At 45.5% G+C, this 18,778-nt stretch overlaps 1 protein-coding gene across 28 annotated transcripts in view; it reads left to right on the top strand.

Annotated features, from left to right (window-relative positions):
• Window positions 1-18,778, top strand: part of LOC122553369 (neurexin-3) — a 2,038,938-nt gene that overhangs the window by 1,616,622 nt on the left and 403,538 nt on the right. For all 28 annotated transcript variants that reach the window (XR_015757834.1, XR_015757833.1, XR_015757835.1 and 25 more), the window contains one exon: window positions 11,549-11,730. Coding sequence is in view for 23 of the 28 variants with exons in the window: in XM_087989624.1 (XP_087845750.1) it covers window positions 11,549-11,730 (182 nt within the window). In the remaining 5 variants the exon portion in view is untranslated. The remainder of the gene's footprint in view (window positions 1-11,548; window positions 11,731-18,778) is intronic.

Genomic DNA, 18,778 nt, shown 5'->3' with positions numbered 1-18,778 from the left:
TTCTTTAGATTCTCAAATTCTCCTTCTTAAGCTCAAGTTCTTCCATGGCCTTACCCCTCCTTTATCCAGCTCTAACCTCCAACTCCTCCCTCTTGTCAATCCCAGGCTCCCTTCATCGGTTTTGACAATCTAATCCTGAAGCTGTGAATAACCTCCTTAACACCTCTCTGCATCTCTCGCTTCCCCTTTCAGATGCTCCTTAAAGCCTTTCTCTGAACAACATTTTGACCTTCACCCTTCTTAGTATCTTCCTTGGTGTCAATGCTCGATCTGACTTCATTCCTGGGGAGAACCTTGAAATGTCTCACTATACCAGAGGTGCTATGACGGTGTGGGTTGTTGTTGTATCATCCATTTTTGCTGCTGTAGCTAAAACAGAGCTGGAGGCTGAAACGTCCTGTCTTTATTTGCTGTTGTTTCTCACAAACGCAGTTTGTAACAGAGACAGCTGGCTCTATTACCTTCTGCTTCCCTTTTTGTACGATAGCATCTGTCCTTCAGATTACCTCTTCCAAGTTAATGCAGATTGTCAGATTGAGGATGTGCTTTCTGAGACATGAGGGGCTTTGGCCAGGGATAAACCAGGAGTGTACGGTGTTTTTATTTTGTGTGACAGAGTTAGGTTCATAAGAGAACTGAGAGGTTCAGGGTACTAATAATCCTCCCTCAGCCAAGGCATCTGCAGCAGGTTTTAATGAGGTTGTGTACTAAGTGTGGCGCTGGTTTGAAATACTATCGCTTTGCAGGAATACAGTACTATAGTTAACTTGTTAATCTTGTGTAAATGAGTGCAGGAGTAAGGTGGCTGCCATTCCACTGATTCACTTGCAGTTAATTGGTTCATCTCAGCGAAATAAACAGGTGCTTAATGGATGCTTTGGTTTGAGGTGGGAGGACAACACAAAGAAGGAACCTGCATTGCGGTAAATCAAAAATGTAGAACCACGGCCAAAGAGAAAGGTATTAATGTGCGAAATGATAAACAGACCATGACAGAATGCAAATATAAGAAGCAAATCTGCGGTCTACTTTACCGTAGAGGGCTGTCGAGGCTGGGTCATCGAGTGAGATACATAGCAAATAGGAGCAGGAAGAAACGGTGCAGCGAGGGGAACTGATGGCCAAGTGATATTATCACTGAACTATTAATCCAGGGACCCAGGTAATGTGCTGGGGATCCAGAATCCTGCTGTGGCAGATGGTGGAATTTGAAATCAATTTTAAAAAGCGAGTCCAGAATTAAGAGTCTAATAATGACCATGAAAGCCATTGTCGGGAAAAACACATCTGGTTCACAAATGTCGTTTGGTGAAGGAAACTGTCATCCTTACCCGGTCTGGACTATATATAACTCCAGAGCCACAGCAATGTGGTTGACTTTTAACTATCTTCTGGGCAGTTAGAAGTGGACAATAAATGCTGGCCTAGCTAACGATGCCCTCATCCTGTGAATGATTTAACAATATTCGGCCTTTCCAGCCCGCTCCACTGATCAATGTGATCATCGGTGATCATCCAATTCAGCGCCCTGTTCCCACTTTCTCCTCATATCCCTCGATCCATTTAGCCATAAAAACTACACCTAACTCTTTCTTGAAAGCATTCGCTGTTTTGGCCTTAACCCCTTTCTGCTGAGGCCTTTCGACATGGAGACAGACTTTCAATCCATAGTTGTAGGGAAAAGGCAACTAAGTGGAGTTGAAGATTATTGGATCAACCATGATCTCATGGAATAGCAGAGCAGACTCAATGGGCTGAATGGCCTAGTGTCTTTTGGACTTATGGTCTAATGTATCAGATAAGACTAGCAATTACAAAAAGAGCTAAAGACTGAGACAAAAGATGCTATTTGAGTGTGTGCAGCACTCAACGAAAGCCAGATTAATGGAGATCACACATAGAAATGGATAAGTATGGTCTAGGACTCAATGTAGGTACATGGATGCAGGATGAGATGGATTGTGACTTGCACTTTGAAGGGTGCAAGACATTTGAGAAGAACAAGAAGCTGGGTCATCGAGTAAGAAACATAACAAATAGGAGCAGGAATAAACGGTGCATCTCGGGGAACTGATGGCCCAGTGATATTATCTGTGTTGGTTATTTATGTTATCAGAACAACAGAGAGGGATGACCCAAGTTCAAGAAATCCACATATTGAGACAGTTCAGATAGAGATGATAATGGATGAACTCATGAAGACAGCGTGGTGTACAGGGTCCCATCAGTTACTACATGGTAGGGAGGAGCATAAGGAAGTTTTAATATAAGCTAATCAAAAAGTCACAGTGATAGTCATGGGAGATTTTAAATGAAATGATAAAATGGGAAAAGATAGACTGGGTGGGTGCAGCTCCAACAACACTCAAGAAGCTTGACACTATCCAGGACAAAGCAGCCCGCTTGGTTGGCACTACACCCACACGCATCCACTCCCTCCACCACTGATGCTCAGTAGCAGCAGGGTGTACTATCTACAAGATGCACTGCAGAAATTCACCAATAATCCTCAGACAGCACCCTCCAAACTCATGACCACTTCCATCTAGAAGGACAAGGGCAGCAGGTACTTGGGACACCACCACCTGCAAATTCCCCCCTAAGCCACTCACCATCCTGACTTGGAAATATATCGCCGTTCCTTCACTGTCGCTGGGTCAAAATCCTGGAATTCCCTCGTTAATGGCATTGTGGATCAACCCACAGAAGATGGGTTGCAACGGTTCAAGAAGGCAGCTCACCACCACCTTCTCAAGGGGGCAACCAGGCTCGGGCAATAAATGCTGGTCCAGGCAGCGATGTTCACATCCCATCAATGAATATTTAAAAAATAGGGAACTCATGGAATGTGTTTGGGATAATTTCTTTGAACAACATGTTCGAGAGTCAACCAAAGAGCAGGCTATACAGACCTAGTACTGGGCAATAAAATAAGGCTACTTAATGATCCTGTAGTGAAGATGTTGCTAGATGCGTTTTGCATTCACTTTCAGAAATAAAGGGGTAGGTCATGGAGTCATAGAGATGTACAGCATGGAAACAGACCCTTCTGTCCACCCGTCCATGCCGACCAGATATCCCAACCCAATCTAGTCCCACCTGCCAGCACCAAGCCCATATCCCTCCAAACCCTTCCTATTCATATAACCATCCAAATGCCTCTTAAATGTTGCAATTGTACCAGCCTCCACCACATCCTCTGGCAGCTCATTCCATACTCGTATTACCCTCTGTGTGAAAAAGTTGCCCCTTAGGTCTCTTTTATATCTTTCCCCTCTCACCCTAAACCTATGCCCTCTAGTTCTGGACTCCCTGACCCCAGGGAAAAGACTTTGTCTATTTATCCTATCCATGCCCCTCATAATTTTCTAAACCTCTATAAGGTCACCCCTCAGCCTCCGATGCTCCAGGGGAAACAGCGCCAGCCTGTTCAGTCTCTCCCTATAGCTCAAATCCTCCAACCCTGGCAACATCCTTGTAAATCTTTTCTGAACCCTTTCAAGTTTCACATCTTTATGATAGGAAGGAGACCAGAATTGCATTATTTTTAAAGATTTAACTAAGGACAATTATAGGAGCATGAATGCAGTCCTGGCAAAAGTGAATTGATAAAGTAGGTTAAACAATGGACCATTAGAGATGCAGCAGCAAATTTAAGGGGATGTTTCAGAATACACAATATGTATGTTTCGCAGCTGTCACAGGTCGTCTCAAACCTTTTTAGAAAGCATATAATTGTGCCAAGACAGATGGCAGATTAAAAGGTTGGACAGAATGTAAATAAAACAGAGAAAATTTTTTTTAAAAAGGCTTGAGTCTGAAAGAAAGTTGGCCAAACATATTTTTAAAAATAAGAGTTCATATGAATACTCAAAAAAAAAGAGTGGAACTGTGCACTGATTTTAATTCGCCTCGTCCCTTCCTCCAGGGAAAGTCCCATTGAAGGATAATGAATATTGTTCCTTTATTCAAAAAGGGAGGGAGACGGAGAGAAGGAAACTATAGGCTGGTTAGCTCAACAATAGTCCTGGAGGTATAGAGTCATACAGCATGGAAACAGACTCTTTGGTCCAACCAATCCCTGCCGAACATAATCCCAAACTAAACTAGTCCCACCTGCCTGCTCCTGACCCATATCTCTCCAAGTCTTTACTATTCATGTACTTATCTAAGTGTTGGTTAACATTATAACTGTGCCCGCACCCACCACTTCCTCAGGAAATTTATTCTACATGCATGCAAACGCTCTGTGGAAATAATTTGCTTCTCATGTCTTTTTCAAATCTCTCTCCTCTCACCTTAAAAATATATACCCTCATCATGATATCCCCCATCCCAGGGAAAAGACACTTGCCATTAATCCTATCTATACCTCTCATGTTTTCGTAAACCTCGATGAGGCCACCTGTCAACCTCCTATGCTCCAAGTGAAAAAAAGGTCCCAGTCCATCTAGCCTTTCTTTGTAACTCAAGCCTTCCATACCTGGCAACATCCTGGTAAATCTCTTCTGAACCCTCTCCAGCTTAATAACATCCTTCCTATAACTGGGCGACCAGAACTGGACAAGTACTCCAGTAGACGCCTCACCAATGTGCTGTACAAACTTAATATGACTTCCCAACTCCTGCACCTAAAGGACTGAAGGCAAGCGTGTTAAATGCCTGTTCAGAGCGAGTATGAAAGAAGTTATAGCGACACTTGAATCAGTTCAATTCATTCAACCAGAGTCAAAATGACTTTGTGATAGGGCCATCATGTCTGACCAATCTATTGGAGTTCTCTGAGGAAGTAACATTTGCAGTGAATGAAGGGGAATTGGTGGATGTACTGTGCTTCTAAAGGCATTTGGTAAGGTGCCACATCAAAAATCACCGTGCAAAATAAAAGCTGATGAGTTAGCATAGTGGCATGGATAGGAGATTAGCTGAGGAACTGGAGAATGGGCATAATCCGGTCCCTTTCAGGTTAGTAAGATTAAATGAATGGTGTGCTGGGAGCTCAACTGCTTACAATTTACACAAATGACTCAACTGAAGGGGCAGAAGGTGTGGTTGTCAGATTTGCCAATGATACTGAGGTAGGCCAGAAAGTAAGTTGTAAAGAGAACACAACAAAGCTGCAAAATTTATTGATAGGCTAACGTAGAAACATGGAAAATAGGTGCAGGAGTAGGCCATTCAGCCCTTCAAGCCAAATGTAAATAGCAAAGATGGAGTATAAAGTGGAAAAATGTGAAATTATCCATTTTGACAGAAAGAATAAACAAGAATTATATTGGCTAAGTGGTGAGAAATTACAGAACTCTGCAATGCAGAGGGATCTGTGTCTCCTGGTGCATGAAACACAAATGGCTAGTACACAGGTGCTGCAAGTTGCTTGGAAAGCGAATAGGATGTCATCATTTATCATGAGGGCAATTGAACACAAAAATAGAGAAATTGTGCTTCAGTTACACAGGGCAATGTTAAGAACACATCAGGAGTATTGTGTGCAGTATTGGTCTCCTTCATTTCATAATTTATATAAGTGATTTGGATGTGAAGGTAGGAAGTATGGTTACTAAATTTGCAGATGACACCAAAATTGGAGGTGTAATGGACAGATTACGACGGATCTTGATCAGATGGGCCAACGGGCTGAGAAGTGGCAGATGGAGTTTAGTTTAGATAAATGCGAGGTGCTGCATTTTGGAAAGGTAAATCAGAGCAGGACTTATACACTTGATGGTGAGGTCCTGGGCTGTATTGCTGAACAAAGAGACCTTGGAGTGCAGGTTCATAGTTTCCTGAAAATGGAGTCACAGGTCAATTGGATAGTGAAGAAAGCATTTGGTATGCTTTCCTTTATTTGTCAGTACATTGCGTACAGGAGTTGGGAGGTCATGTTACGGCTGTACAGGACGCTGGTTAAGCCACTTTTGGAATACTGAGTTCAGTTCTGGTCTCCAAGCTACAGGAAGGATGTTGTGAAACTTGAAAGGATTCAGAAAAGATTAACAAAGATGTTACAAGCTTGGAGGGTTTGAGCGATAAAGAGAGGCTGAATAGGCTGGGGTTGTTTCCCTGGAGCGTAAGAGGCTGAGGGGTGACCTTATGGAGGTTTATAAAGTCATGAGGGGCATGGATAGGATAAATAGACAAGTTATTTCCCCAGAGTAAGAGAGTCCAAAACTAAAGGGCATAGATTTCAGGTGAAAAGGGTAAGGTTTAAAAGGGACCAAAGGGGCAACATTTTCACGCAGAGGGTGGTGCATGTATGGAATGAGTTGCCAGAGGAAGTGGTGGAAGCTGATACAATTACAACATTTAAGAGGCATCTGGATGGGTATATGAATAGGATGGGTTTAGAGGGATATGGTTGAAACTTTATTGCTGGAACAGCACAGCAGGTCAGGCAGCATCCAGGGAACAGGAGATTCGACGTTTCGGGCACAGGCCCTTCCTCAGGAATGAGCAGAGAGTGTTCAGCAGGAGAAGATAAAAGGTAGGGAGGAGGGACTTGGAGGAGGGGAGTTGGAAATGTGATAGGTGGAAAGAGGTCAAGGTGAGGGTGATAGGTCGGAGTGGGATGGAGGCGGAGAGGTCAAGAAGAAGACTGCAGGTCGGGAAGGCGGTGCCGGGCTGGAGGGATCCGGCTGAGACAAGGTGGGGGGAGGGGGGATGAAGAAACTGGTGAAGTCCAAGTTCATCCCCTGCGGTTGGAGGGTTCCCAGTCGGAAGATAAGACGCTCCTCCTCCGACCGTCGGGTTGTTGTGGTTTGGCGGTGGATGAGTCCAATGACCTGCATATCCTCGGTGGAGTGGGAGGGGGGAGTTGAAATGCTGTGCCACAGGTTGGTTGGGTTGGTTCGTCCGGGTGGCCCAGAGGTGCTCTCTGAATCGCTCCGCAAGTAGGCGGCCTGTCTCCCCAATATAGAGGAGGCCACACCGGCTGCAGCGGATGCAGTAGATGATGTGGGTGGAGGTGCAGGTGAATCTGTGGCGGATATGGAAGTTTCCCTTGGGGCCTTGGAGAGAAGTGAGGGGGGAGGTGTGGGCGCAAGTGTTGCACCTCCTGCGGTTGCAAGGGAAGGTGCCGGGAGTGGAGGTTGGGTCGGTGGGGGGTGTGGATCTGACAAGGGAGTCGCGGAGGGAGTGGTCTCTATGGAAAGCTGATAGGGGAGGGGAGGGAAATATATCCTTGGTGCTGGGGTCCGTTTGGAGGTGGCGGAAGTGACGGCGGATGATGCACTGTACATGGAGATTGGTGGGGTGGTAGGTGAGGACCAGTGGGGTTCTGTCCTGGTGGCGGTTGGAGGGGCGGGGCTCAAGGGCGGAGGAGCGGGAAGTGGAGGAGATGCGGTGGAGGGCACCGTCGACCACGTCGGGGGGGAAATTGCGGTCCTTGAAGAAGGAGGCCATCTGTGTTGTACGTATTTTGAACTGGTCCTCCTGGGAGCAGATGCGGCGGAGACGAAGGAATTGGGAGAATGGGATGGCGTTTTTACAGGGGGCAGGATGGGAGGAGGTGTAGTCCAGGTAGCTGTGGGAGTCGGTTGGTTTGTAGTAGATGTCCGTGTTGATTCGGTCGCCTGAGATAGAAACAGAAAGGTCTAGGAAGGGGAGGGAGGAGTCCGAGACTGTCCAGGTGAATTTGAGGTCGGGGTGGAAGGTGTTAGTGTAGTGGATGAACTGTTCAACCTCCTCGTGGGAGCACGAGGTAGCGCCGATACAGTCATCAATGTAGCGAAGAAAAAGATGGGGGGTGGGGCCAGTGTAGTTGCGGAAGATGGATTGTTCCACATACCCTACGAAGAGGCAGGCATAGCTGGGGCCCATGCGGGTGCCCATGGCTACTCCTTTTGTTTGGAGAAAATGGGAGGATTGGAAAGAAAAGTTGTTCAGGGTGAGGACCAGTTCGGTCAGTCGAAGGAGGGTGTCGGTGGAAGGGTACTGGGTGGTACGGCGGGAAAGGAAGAAGCGGAGTGCTTTGAGTTTCAGGGTGAGGACCAGTTCGGTCAGTCGAAGGAGGGCCCATATCCTTAGAGGGATATTGGCCAAGTGCTGGCAAATGGGGCTAGATTTATTTCAGATCTGTGGTTGGCATGGACAGGTTGGACCTAAGGCTCTGTTTCCATGTTGTTTATCTCTGACTCTATGTTGCAAGTAATGGAATGGTGAAAACCATTGGAAGCAGTTCCGAGAAGTTTTACCTGAAATGGGATGGGATTACTCACGAGGAAATGTTGGACAGTTTCGGCTTGTAGTCTGAATAAAATATATTAGATTCTGCGAACTTTTGACAGGATAGATGGGAAGAGGATGTTTCCTATTATGGAAGAATCCCAATTTTTAAGGGTGACAGATTATAACTGAGAGCTGCCAATTTAAAATAGAATCCCTACTGTTTGGAAGGACACCAGTCATCCACAGCTACCCTTCAAAAAGCATCCTGTCCAGACCCAGTCCCTGCCCTATCCCCATAACCCTGCATTTCCCATAGCTAATCCACCTACCCTGACCACTATGGGCATTTTAGCATTGCCAATCCATCAAACCTGCACATCTTTGGTCTGGGGGAGGAAACCAGAGCACCCGGAGGAAACCCACACAGACACGGGGAGAACGCACAAACTCCATACAGACAGTCCTTGTTTTTTTTCAAAAATATACTTGATTCATAAAAAAAATTGCATATATATCTATGCAGACAGGCAGTTCCATTCTGTACAGTTTCAAATCAAGAAAACAAACAAAACATGATGAGGTATCATCTCGACTCAACACATTAGCTTGCTCTCTCTGCATGGATGCTGCCTGACCCGCTCTGATCTCCAGCATTTATGGTTTTCAGAACAAATCATTGGAGTTTGACTCTATCCAAAAAACCCTCTTACACATACAATGTTTAAATACATTTAAGGCATTAGGAGGGTCCAATAACTGAACAGACCCCCAATTTAACTTCAGAGGCCTTTCCCCACTAAGACTTGGCAGCAACATCCCACATAGGCAGTCGCCTGAGGCTGGAATCAAACCTGGGTCCCCGGTGCTGTGAGGCAGCAGCGATAACCACAGACCTACCGTGCCACCTGAGAGACAAGGTGATTAATTTTTCTCTGTTCAAGTTTGAACTCTGTTTGTGAAAGGATTTGAAAACATGGCCCTGGTATACTTTTATGGTGAGGGTGTTTAGATACTTGGTAAGCAAAGGGGTGCAAAGTTATCTCGGGTAAATGGGAATGTGGATTTAGGTTTTCAGTCTGACCAGCAAGAGAGCTGGTTTTCATACTTGATAAGTTCAGACAGTAAAGCATCAATACCTGGACGTTTGACCACGACAGGTGAGTGAACAGCTTTGCTAAACTCCTCAACTGAGACTTCGATACCCAGCTGTACCAAGACAGTCAGGCTTTTTTTGTTGCTAGGTGAAAGTGAGGACTGCTAAAGATCAGAGTCCTGAATAAGGGATTTTGCCCGAAACGTCGATTTTCCTGCTCCTCGGATGCTGCCTGACCTGCTGTGCTTTTCCAGCACCATTCTAATCTTTACTTTTTTAATTGCCGTCTTGAACTTTCTCATTGTCCATACTCTCTGATTAGATTAGATTACAGTGTGGAAACAGGCCCTTCGGCCCAACAAGTCCACACCGACCCGCCGAAGCGAAACCCACCCATACCCCTACATTTACCCCTTACCTAACACTATGGGCAATTTAGTATGGCCAATTCACCTGACCCTGCACATCTTTGGACTGTGGGAGGAAACCGGAGCACCCGGAGGAAACCCACGCAGACACGGGGAGAATGTGCAAACTCCACACAGTCAGTCGCCTGAGGCGGGAATTGAACCCGGGTCTCTGGCGCTGTGAGGCAGCAGTGCTAACCACTGTGCCACCGTGCCGCCCACGGTGTTGGTGGTGTTCCACATTTCACTGCAGCTATTCACTGAAGTCGGAGATGGTCTCCCCTGTTTTGTTTTGTTTTCAATGGAGCCGTTAATAACTGAGAGCATAACACACACAAAGGAAACGATCTTGAAGAGCAGTAAAGATTTAATTTTATTTATTGGAATGTCTTTAACATAATAGCTGGGATTCATATCAAGTATCTCGAGTACATTCTGAAGTAAGAATTTGAGTTTTCGGAGGTCAATATGCAATCGATTAAAGCCATTAAAAAGGAAATGGTGCCAGGAACCTGGGTTCAATTCCACCCTCAGGTGACTGTCAGTGTGAAGTTTGCACGTTCTCCCTGTGTCTGTTTGGATTTCCTCCATGTGCTCCGTTTTCCTCCCAAAGGCGTGCAGGTTAGTTGGATCGGCCATGCTAAATTGCCCATAGATTCCAGGGATGTGCAGGCAAGGTGGGTTATCCGTGGGAAATGCAGGGTTACTGAGATAAGGTGGGGGGGGGGGGGTTCTGGGTGGGATGCTCTTCGGAGGGACAGTGCAAAATCGATGGGCTGAATAGCCTCTTATTGCACTGTAGGGATTCTCTGATTCTATACCACTGCTGCAACTTGCAGTAATTTGTTTCATGAAAGGCGTGTGTTTTTGTTTTCTGAATTTCTTTCCTGTTTATTTGGACAAGTCTTGGGTCTTTCACTGTGGTAAGAAATCACCAGGCTTCACACCCAGCTGGACAGGGAAGAGAGACAGAGTGTGCTGTGAGGACAAACGAATCAGGTGACCAGGGAAAGGATGGGATGGACGAAAGGGTGCAATTGGAGGTGAGAGGTCAGGGGAAAGATGCAACTGGAAGTTAGAGGTCATGCCATAAACCTCTAAAGGTACAATCAAAGTTAACATGTTCGATCAAAGCAGGTAAAAATATTCAACACTTCTTTTAAAATGGCGACTTTATTTTCAAATGGAGACATTTGATGGATACTCAGGTTGGGATGAAAGGGAATGGGAGGTGATTCATTTGAAACTTAAACATCAGCACAGGCCAGTGGGGAAGTCTCAAATTTGAACATTTATTGTCAAGGGGTATGGGGAGAGAAAATGTGCATGTGTCACTGAGACAGAAGGTCAGCCTCCATTATGTTGAATAGTACAGCAGACCTGATGGGCTGAATAGCCAACCCTTGTTCCAGGTTTCCGCGGGCTGTGTTGTCCATTCCTGAGCAATGTCTGGGAATTTCCTCAGGCTGTCCTCCTGATTGGTTGGCGTAATTTTGTTAAAAATTTGGGATTTAAAACCTCACCCCCCCCCAAATTTTAAACCAATGGCTGTATCAGCAGAAACGGGTACAAAAGGCCAATCGGGAAGCATCTTGAGGAAATCGCGAGCAAAGTGTTTCCCTTTTAATTTTGAGGTGAAGGCATTGAGCTTTGGTGGTGAGATTACAATACGACTCTGGTAACTGTGATCTATGGTAACTGTGAACTGGGAAACCTGTAACCTGTGATACCTGTGAACTGGAATACGTATGAACTGGGATAGTGTGATCTGTGATACCTGTGAACTAAGATAACTGTGAACTGGGAACCTGTGAATTGGGATACTGTATCTGTGATACCTGTGCCAAGCACAGTGCTGATAGAATATCCTATTGTCTTCCAGCTGGTACTACATACATATTTGGCCGAGGAGGCGGGGTCATTACCTACACATGGCCGGCCAACGACAGACCCAGCACAAGGACCGACCGCCTAGCTGTTGGATTCAGCACATCAGTGAAAGATGCAATCCTGGTGCGAGTGGATAGCGCTCCTGGTCTGGGAGACTTCCTTCAGCTTCACATAGTGAGTAACTCTGATGGCAGTCAGTAACATGTTGTCACCACCTCTTTCATGGTCTTTTCAATCCATTCCTCAAAAAAATTACTGCAGGCCAACTCGTTTCCGACCTGACAGAACGATCGTGGGTCGGCCTGCTCTGATTTGGAAGTTGCACAGAAATTAACTTTCATGTCCCTCGCTCGCTACTGACAAGACTTGGTGATGAATGGAACAAATCTTGTTTAGCAACAGCCCAATCTAATTGTGCTGGTTTCATCATCAGCAATGTTGCTGGACCACTAGTGTTAGGAGATATAAGGTCTCAAAACTCTCCTCGTCAGCTCAAGTGATTGATTGTCTCGAGTGATTCTGTCGGGTCTGGATTCTCCTGGGGAGAATGGGCGAGAAATATTGTATCATGATCCCTGAACACCAGTTAAAGAAACAAATATCTCCAGTCCCTTGTGATTAAGCCAATTCAATTTGTTCAGTCACTGTTGATGTTAATATAGTGGAAGAGGAGCAACTTGGTGTTAAATTAAAAATGAACAAAACATTGTCTTTTCTGAGTTGTTCAGTGAAATAAAATACAGCTTCTTTTTCACCTCCCCACACCTTGCCAAAGAGAAGTAAAATTCCCCAAGGAGGTGGGGCAGTATCCATGGAAAGAGAGAGCAAGTTAACGTTTCGAATCTCGATGACGCTTCATCAGGGCTGACTTGAAGCCATAAGCTTAGACTTGAAACATTAGCTTTCTCACTCTCCACAGATGCTGCCTGACCCGCTGTGATCTCCAGCATTTTCTGTTTTCAGTACAGATTCCAGCATCTGCAGGAAATTGTTCCCACAACACCCCAAGTCCTGTCTGTAGCGAGCTTGGTGTTTTCAACTAGCAGTCCCAGAAATGGGTTGCTCGGGATTTGGCAGTTTTCCTACCTTCAGAACTTGTGCGTCAAAATACTTCAAAGATCGGGTCAGCAAATCGGACTGGCTTAAAAAAAAAACATTGGGATTTCCTTGGGCTGCAATCCCTTCCCACCCCAGCCCTGGCTCCTAGCCTCAATCAGGTTCAGTTTGTTGATTTTCATTGGAGATTGTCTGCAGAAGAAACATTGCTGTTGTTTTACAAGGATGACTTTAAGAAAATAGATGCTGAAGCTTGTGTTGCAGTTAGGAAGGGGTGGAGGATTATTCTCTCAGTGTACAGTCTACGCAGACATGGGACGGGGGAAGATTTGCTCACTGCCACCGAAGTAGAATTGAAACCAGTGGTAATGGGAATTGTGGGTGGTGGGGGCATGGGTCAGAGGTCACAGCTGGCGTGATGCGTGCGCAATCTGCGGTGTCCGTCCTATGCCCTTGTGCCATGTTGAAAATCGACATGCCAAAAATGAATGGTCTCTTCGAAGAGACTGTGAGTTGGAAGTTTTGTTTTGAAGATGGTAATGTATTGCCAACACAGTCTCTACCAGCTGATTCTAATGAGAGACTGTACTGTCCAGGCTGTGTCCCACTTTATCATGTCCGTAAGCTTGAGCTCATTGAAAATCCTGTTACCTATAAAGGAACTCGCATCAAGTCAAGTTCATCCATTGCCCCCATCCATGCATTGACGTATGTGGGGTCCTGGTCGATCAACACATCCTCTTGTGAAATCTCACCCATGTCTTTGAATCTTTCTCTGCCCTTGGGTCTTCCAGCTCTTGTGGTTTCTATACTCCCCTAGCCCTGGCCGCTTGAGCATCCACCAATTCTAATAACCCCGCCACTCGTGGATGTCTTTTCAACGAGGGATGGACCAGCCTCAGTGGACTTGTCGGATTACAGTGTGGAATTACAGTGAATGACAGTAACTGGTGTGATCCTGTGCCCTCACCACATTCCAATGGTTGTTCTCGCTGCAAAATGGGAGTTTGCATGGAGAGAGGATGGGAATGGTTTGTTAAAGGCAGTCTCGGGAAATTTGTTATACAATAGTTGGAACAGTATAGCACGCACAGGCACTTCGGCCCTCGATGGTGCACTGACCTGTGAAACCAATCTGAAGCCCATCTAACCCACACTTTTCCATTTTCATCCATATATTTATCCAATGACCATTTATATGCCCTTAATGTTGGCGACACCACTACTGTTGCAGGAAGGGCATTCCACACCCTTACTACTCTCTGAGTAAAGAACCTAACACCTTGTGGATGGAACTTTTGTTGCATTCAATTACATGTAGTCCATCTAGGTAAGGAGTCTCACTAACTGCTTGTTCTGTGATGCAGTGGAGTCCGTGGACCATGTGTATATGGGATGTGAGCGTTTGCACTCCCTTTTTAGTTTTCTAGAGAACCTTCTCCTCTGTTTTTGGCTGCACTTCAGTCTCACTCTCATGATCTTTGGGCACCCGGTTTGGAGGGGGGAGGGTAGGCCCGAGGATCTCCTCATGGGTCTGCTCCTGGGCCTGGTCAAATTGGCCATAAACAGGGCAACGGGCTATGGAGGGGGTCGTTAGGGCCGATTGCCTGTCCCTGTTCCGCGGTTACGTCCAAGCCTAGGTGTCCCTGGAGAAGGAGCACGCGGTGTTCACCAACTCCCTCAAGCTGTTCAGGGAGAGGTGGGCACCGCAGGGAGTGGAGTGTTTTATTTCCCCCTCCAACTCTATTTTGATTTAACCCCTGCCCTCCCCTTCACTGTTTGATCACACAGCACTGCCCTTTGATGTGAAGGGCACTGCTTGTCACTGGCCACTTGGGTGTTTCCTTTCTTCCTGGTGGTGGAAATTGAATAAAGATTTGTGCACCTTGTGTCTCTCACTGTGTCTCACAAAAAAAAGAGTCACATTAAATCTGATACTGGGAAATGATCCTGGCCAGGAGATTGAAATTTCAATGGGGAAGCATTTCAGGAACAGTGGCCATAATTTCCTAAGTTTTAGGTCACTTATAGATAAGAGTGGATAAGTCGGGTGAATGTACTAAACTGGGGAGAGGCTAACTGTGACAATATTTGGCAGGAACTGGGGAATGTAGATTCGGGGTTGGTTGTTTTGGGTAAATCCACATCTGGCAAATGGGGATCTTTAAAAGGCCAATTCATTAGAGTTCAGGGCCAGGATCTTCCTGTGAAAATGAAGGATAAAGATGGCAAGATTCAGGAACCTTGGATGACAAGAGAAACTATGAGCTTCGTCAAGAAGAAAGAGGAGACATACAAGGGTTTAGGAAGCTGAAGACGGACAGAGCCCTTGAAGGTAGGAAAATGGTAGGAAATAACTCAAGCAAGGTATTAGGGGAGCGAAATGGAGCCATGAAATGTCTTTGGTATATAGCATTAAGGAAAATCCCAAGGTTTTTTTATACATGCATAAGGAGCAAGATGGTCGCTAAGGAAAGGGTCGATCCAGTCAGAGGCAAAGAGGGGATTTTTGCAGGGACCCAGAGGAAGTGGGTGAGGTCTGTAACAAAACCTTGTTTTGGAGAATGGCATAATGGATGGTGAGTCGTAGGAAGGGTATGTTGATATTTTGGAACATGTCAATGAAGAAAAGGAGGAGGTGTTGGGTGTTCTGAAAAGCATGAAGGTAGACAAGTCCCCAGGACCTGATGGAATCTATCCCAGAATGCTGAGGGAGGCGGGTCAGGAAATTGGTGGGACGTTGTGTGAAATCATTGTATCCTCTTTAGTCACAGGAGAGGCCCTAGAGGATTGGAGATTTGCCAATGTTGCTTCTTCGCTTAAGAAGAGCAGCAAGGATAATCCAGGCAATTGGAGGCCAGTGAGCCTTACATCAGTCACAGGACAATTATTGGAGAAAATTCTCAGGGGCAAGATTTAGTCACATTTGAAAAAGTATGGACTTAGTGGGCAGCATGGCATTGTGTGGGGGAGATTGTGTGTCACAAACTGATTGAGTTTTTTGAGGAAGTGACAAAGATGATTAAGGGCAGGGTGGTGGATGTTGTCTACATGGACTTTAGCAAGGCCTTTGACAAGAACCCTCATGGTAGGCTGGTAGAAATGGTGAAGTCACATGGGAGCAAAAATCACTGGGAAAGCTCAGCAGATCTGGCAGCATCTGTGGAGAGAAATCAGAGTTAACGTTGTGGGTCGAGTGACCCTTCCTCAGAACTGTAATGGGGTCTGTGGTGAGCTGGTAAGATGGATACAGAACTGACTTGGTCATAGAAGACAAAGAGTAGCAGTGAAATTATTTTTCTGACTGGAGATTTGTGACCAGTGGTATCCCACAGGGAACAGTGCTGGGACCCCATTCTTTCTAGAATATATAAATGATCTGGAGGAGAATGTAGGTGGTCTGATTAGTAAGTTTGCGGACAACACAAAAATTGGGGGAGTTGCGAATAGTGAGGAGGATTGCCAGAGGATACAGCAGGTCATTGGAACTATGTGTCTTGTGTTGCACTGGGTAGTGTCCCTACCCCTGGGTCAGGAGGCCCAGGTTCAAGATCCACCTGCTCCAGAGGTGTGTAATACCAGCTCTGAACAGGTTGATTCAAAAAATAGGCTGGAGAGTTGGGCAGAGAAATGGCAGAGAAATACGAGGTGATCCATTTTGGGAAGGTCTAATGCAGGAGAGAAGTGTACAGCAAATGGCAGAACCCTTACTGGCATCAACATATGGAGGAATCTGAGTGTACAAGTCCACAGTTGCCTGAAAACAGCACCACAAGTGGATAAGATGGTGAAGAAGACATATGGTATGCTTGCCTTCATCGGCTGGGGCATAGAGTATAAACATTGGCAAATGATGGTGCTGTTGTGCAGAACTTGGGTTCGGCCACATTTGGAATATTGTGCACAGTTCTGGTCATCGCGTGACCAGAAGAATGTGGAGGCTTTGAAGAGAGTATAGAATTGATTTAACAGGATGTTGCCTGGTTTGGAGGGTATTAGCTATGAAGCAAGATTGTGGCTTGTTTTCACTTGAAAGAGTCAGGGCAGCCTGATAGACGTTTACAACAATTCTGAGAGGCACAGATAAAATGGATAGGCAGAGACCTTTCCCCAGGATAGAAATGTCAAGGGACATAGGTTTAAGGTAAAAGGGAGTAAGTTTAAAGGAGATGTGAGAGCTGCTCTTCTTTGTGCATTGACTTGCTGTAAGAACGAATTAGTGTCCAAAAAAAGATCTCGCTTGACTTGCTCCTGTGCCACCCCTGCTCACAATTTCCCTTCACCTGCCCTCATCTTCTTTGTAGTTCTCTACTCCAGGAAATGTTCTGGAATCATGGGATCAAGTCCCATTCTGCCAGATGATGGAATTTGAATTCAATAAAGTTCTTGTACTGAGTCTAATGAAGACCATGAAATTTATGCTGTCAGAGCCCACCTGGTTCACTCATGTGAAGGAAATTGCCATCCTTACCTGGGCTGGCCTCCATGCGACCTCAGGCCCACAGCAATGTGGTTGACCGATAAATGCTCGCTGGTCAATTAGGGATTACCAATAAATGCTGACCTTGTCAGTAGCCCCCACATCCCATGAATTAACAAAGAACAAATATACACAACCTAGTTACATGCAAATCTAAATCATTTTTAAAAATAGTTGTCTCCTTGTGGCTTTTTACTTCAAGTATTTTCACATTTGTCAGCCTAAGTTTATATTAGCCTGAGCCAGAAACACAGTCATAAAACCATTGCAAGGATGCTACCGGATCTGGAGGGTTTGAGGAATAGGGTTAGGCTGAATAGACTGGGTTTTTTTTCACTGGAGCACCGGAGGCTGAGGGGTGACCTTATAGAGGTTTATAAAATTATGAGGGGTATGGATTGGGTAAATATCCAAGGGCTTTTCCCTGGAGTGGGGGAGTCCAAAACTCGAAGGCATAGGTTTCAGGTGAAGGCACCTGAGGGTGGTGCATGTATGGAATGAGCTGCCAGAAGAAATGGTGGAGCCTAGTACAATTACAACATTTAAAAGGATGAGTATATGAATAGGAAGAGTTGAGAGGAATATGGGCCAAGTGCTGGTAAATGGGACTAGATCAGATAGGGATGTTTCATCAGCATGGACAAGTTGGACTGAATGGTCTGTTTCCATTCTCTATAACCTTTCAGTCCATAACCTTAGCTTTGAACTGGCCTGTATAGTTATTCTTCCTTACAGAAAGTATTCTACAACTAACCATTACCAAAGAGAATTAATTGTGTCAAAATATTGAAAAGCAACTCCAATTAACACAGGCATAAACCCCAAAGGCATTATTCCTTTAAAAATGATTTTATTGAAGCTTTATGTATACTTACCTGATTGTTGATTAAGTATGGAATAAACATCCAATGTTAACTGTGGCCTTTAACTGAGAGTAAAATGGGTTGATGTGTAAAAGCAACGATGCATCCAATCCCATCAGCTTCCCAACTGGGAACAAGACCTGGTTGACCTGTCTCTGCTAAAAGAGGTTTAAAATCTGTTGTTTAGTTCATCCTACACATATCCCACTTCAGCTACTGAAGACCTCAAGCCACCAATGTCCCCAGTTTTGACAGTCCAGTGCAGCACAAGGGAGAGAAAAGCACAGCAGGGGAGACAAGGTTCTTTTCTTTGCTGTGGGTGATGGTTGACAATGAAAATGACAAGGTACAAAGCTATTAAGCGCACTGTTGATTGCCAGGCCACCACTGACCCAAACAATCTACGAGCAACCTTTCTCTTGCCTTTGCTTTCAATTACCATCCTACAGGCTGTAATTTACTAAGTATCAAGCCTCCTTCTGTTGTTTGTCATTAGCTCACTGCGCTACACTTCCTGAGATTCTGTTTCTACTTGCGGTTCTATGCAGATAGTAATCTCTGCCAGCATATGTGGGTGTCTGTGTGTCTGTGTCTGTGTGTCTGCCTGTCTGTGTGTGTGTCTGTGTGTGTGTGTGTGTGTCTCTGTGTCTGTGCGTGTGTCTGTGTGTGTGTCTGTGTGTGCATCTGTGACTCTGTTTGTCTGTGTGTGTCTGTGTGTGTATGTCGGTATGTGTCTGTGTGTCCGTGTCTGTGTGTGTCTGTGTCTGTGTCTGTGAGTGTGTCTGTGGGTGTGAGTGTGTGTGTCTGTGAGTGAGGGAGTGAT

Source organism: Chiloscyllium plagiosum, unplaced genomic scaffold (assembly GCF_037043375.1).
Source record: "Chiloscyllium plagiosum isolate Xiang-an unplaced genomic scaffold, Cpla_swu_hap1 HiC_scaffold_8, whole genome shotgun sequence".
Classification (NCBI taxonomy): Eukaryota; Metazoa; Chordata; class Chondrichthyes; order Orectolobiformes; family Hemiscylliidae; genus Chiloscyllium; species Chiloscyllium plagiosum.
This window is presented reverse-complemented; position numbering and strand designations above follow the sequence as displayed.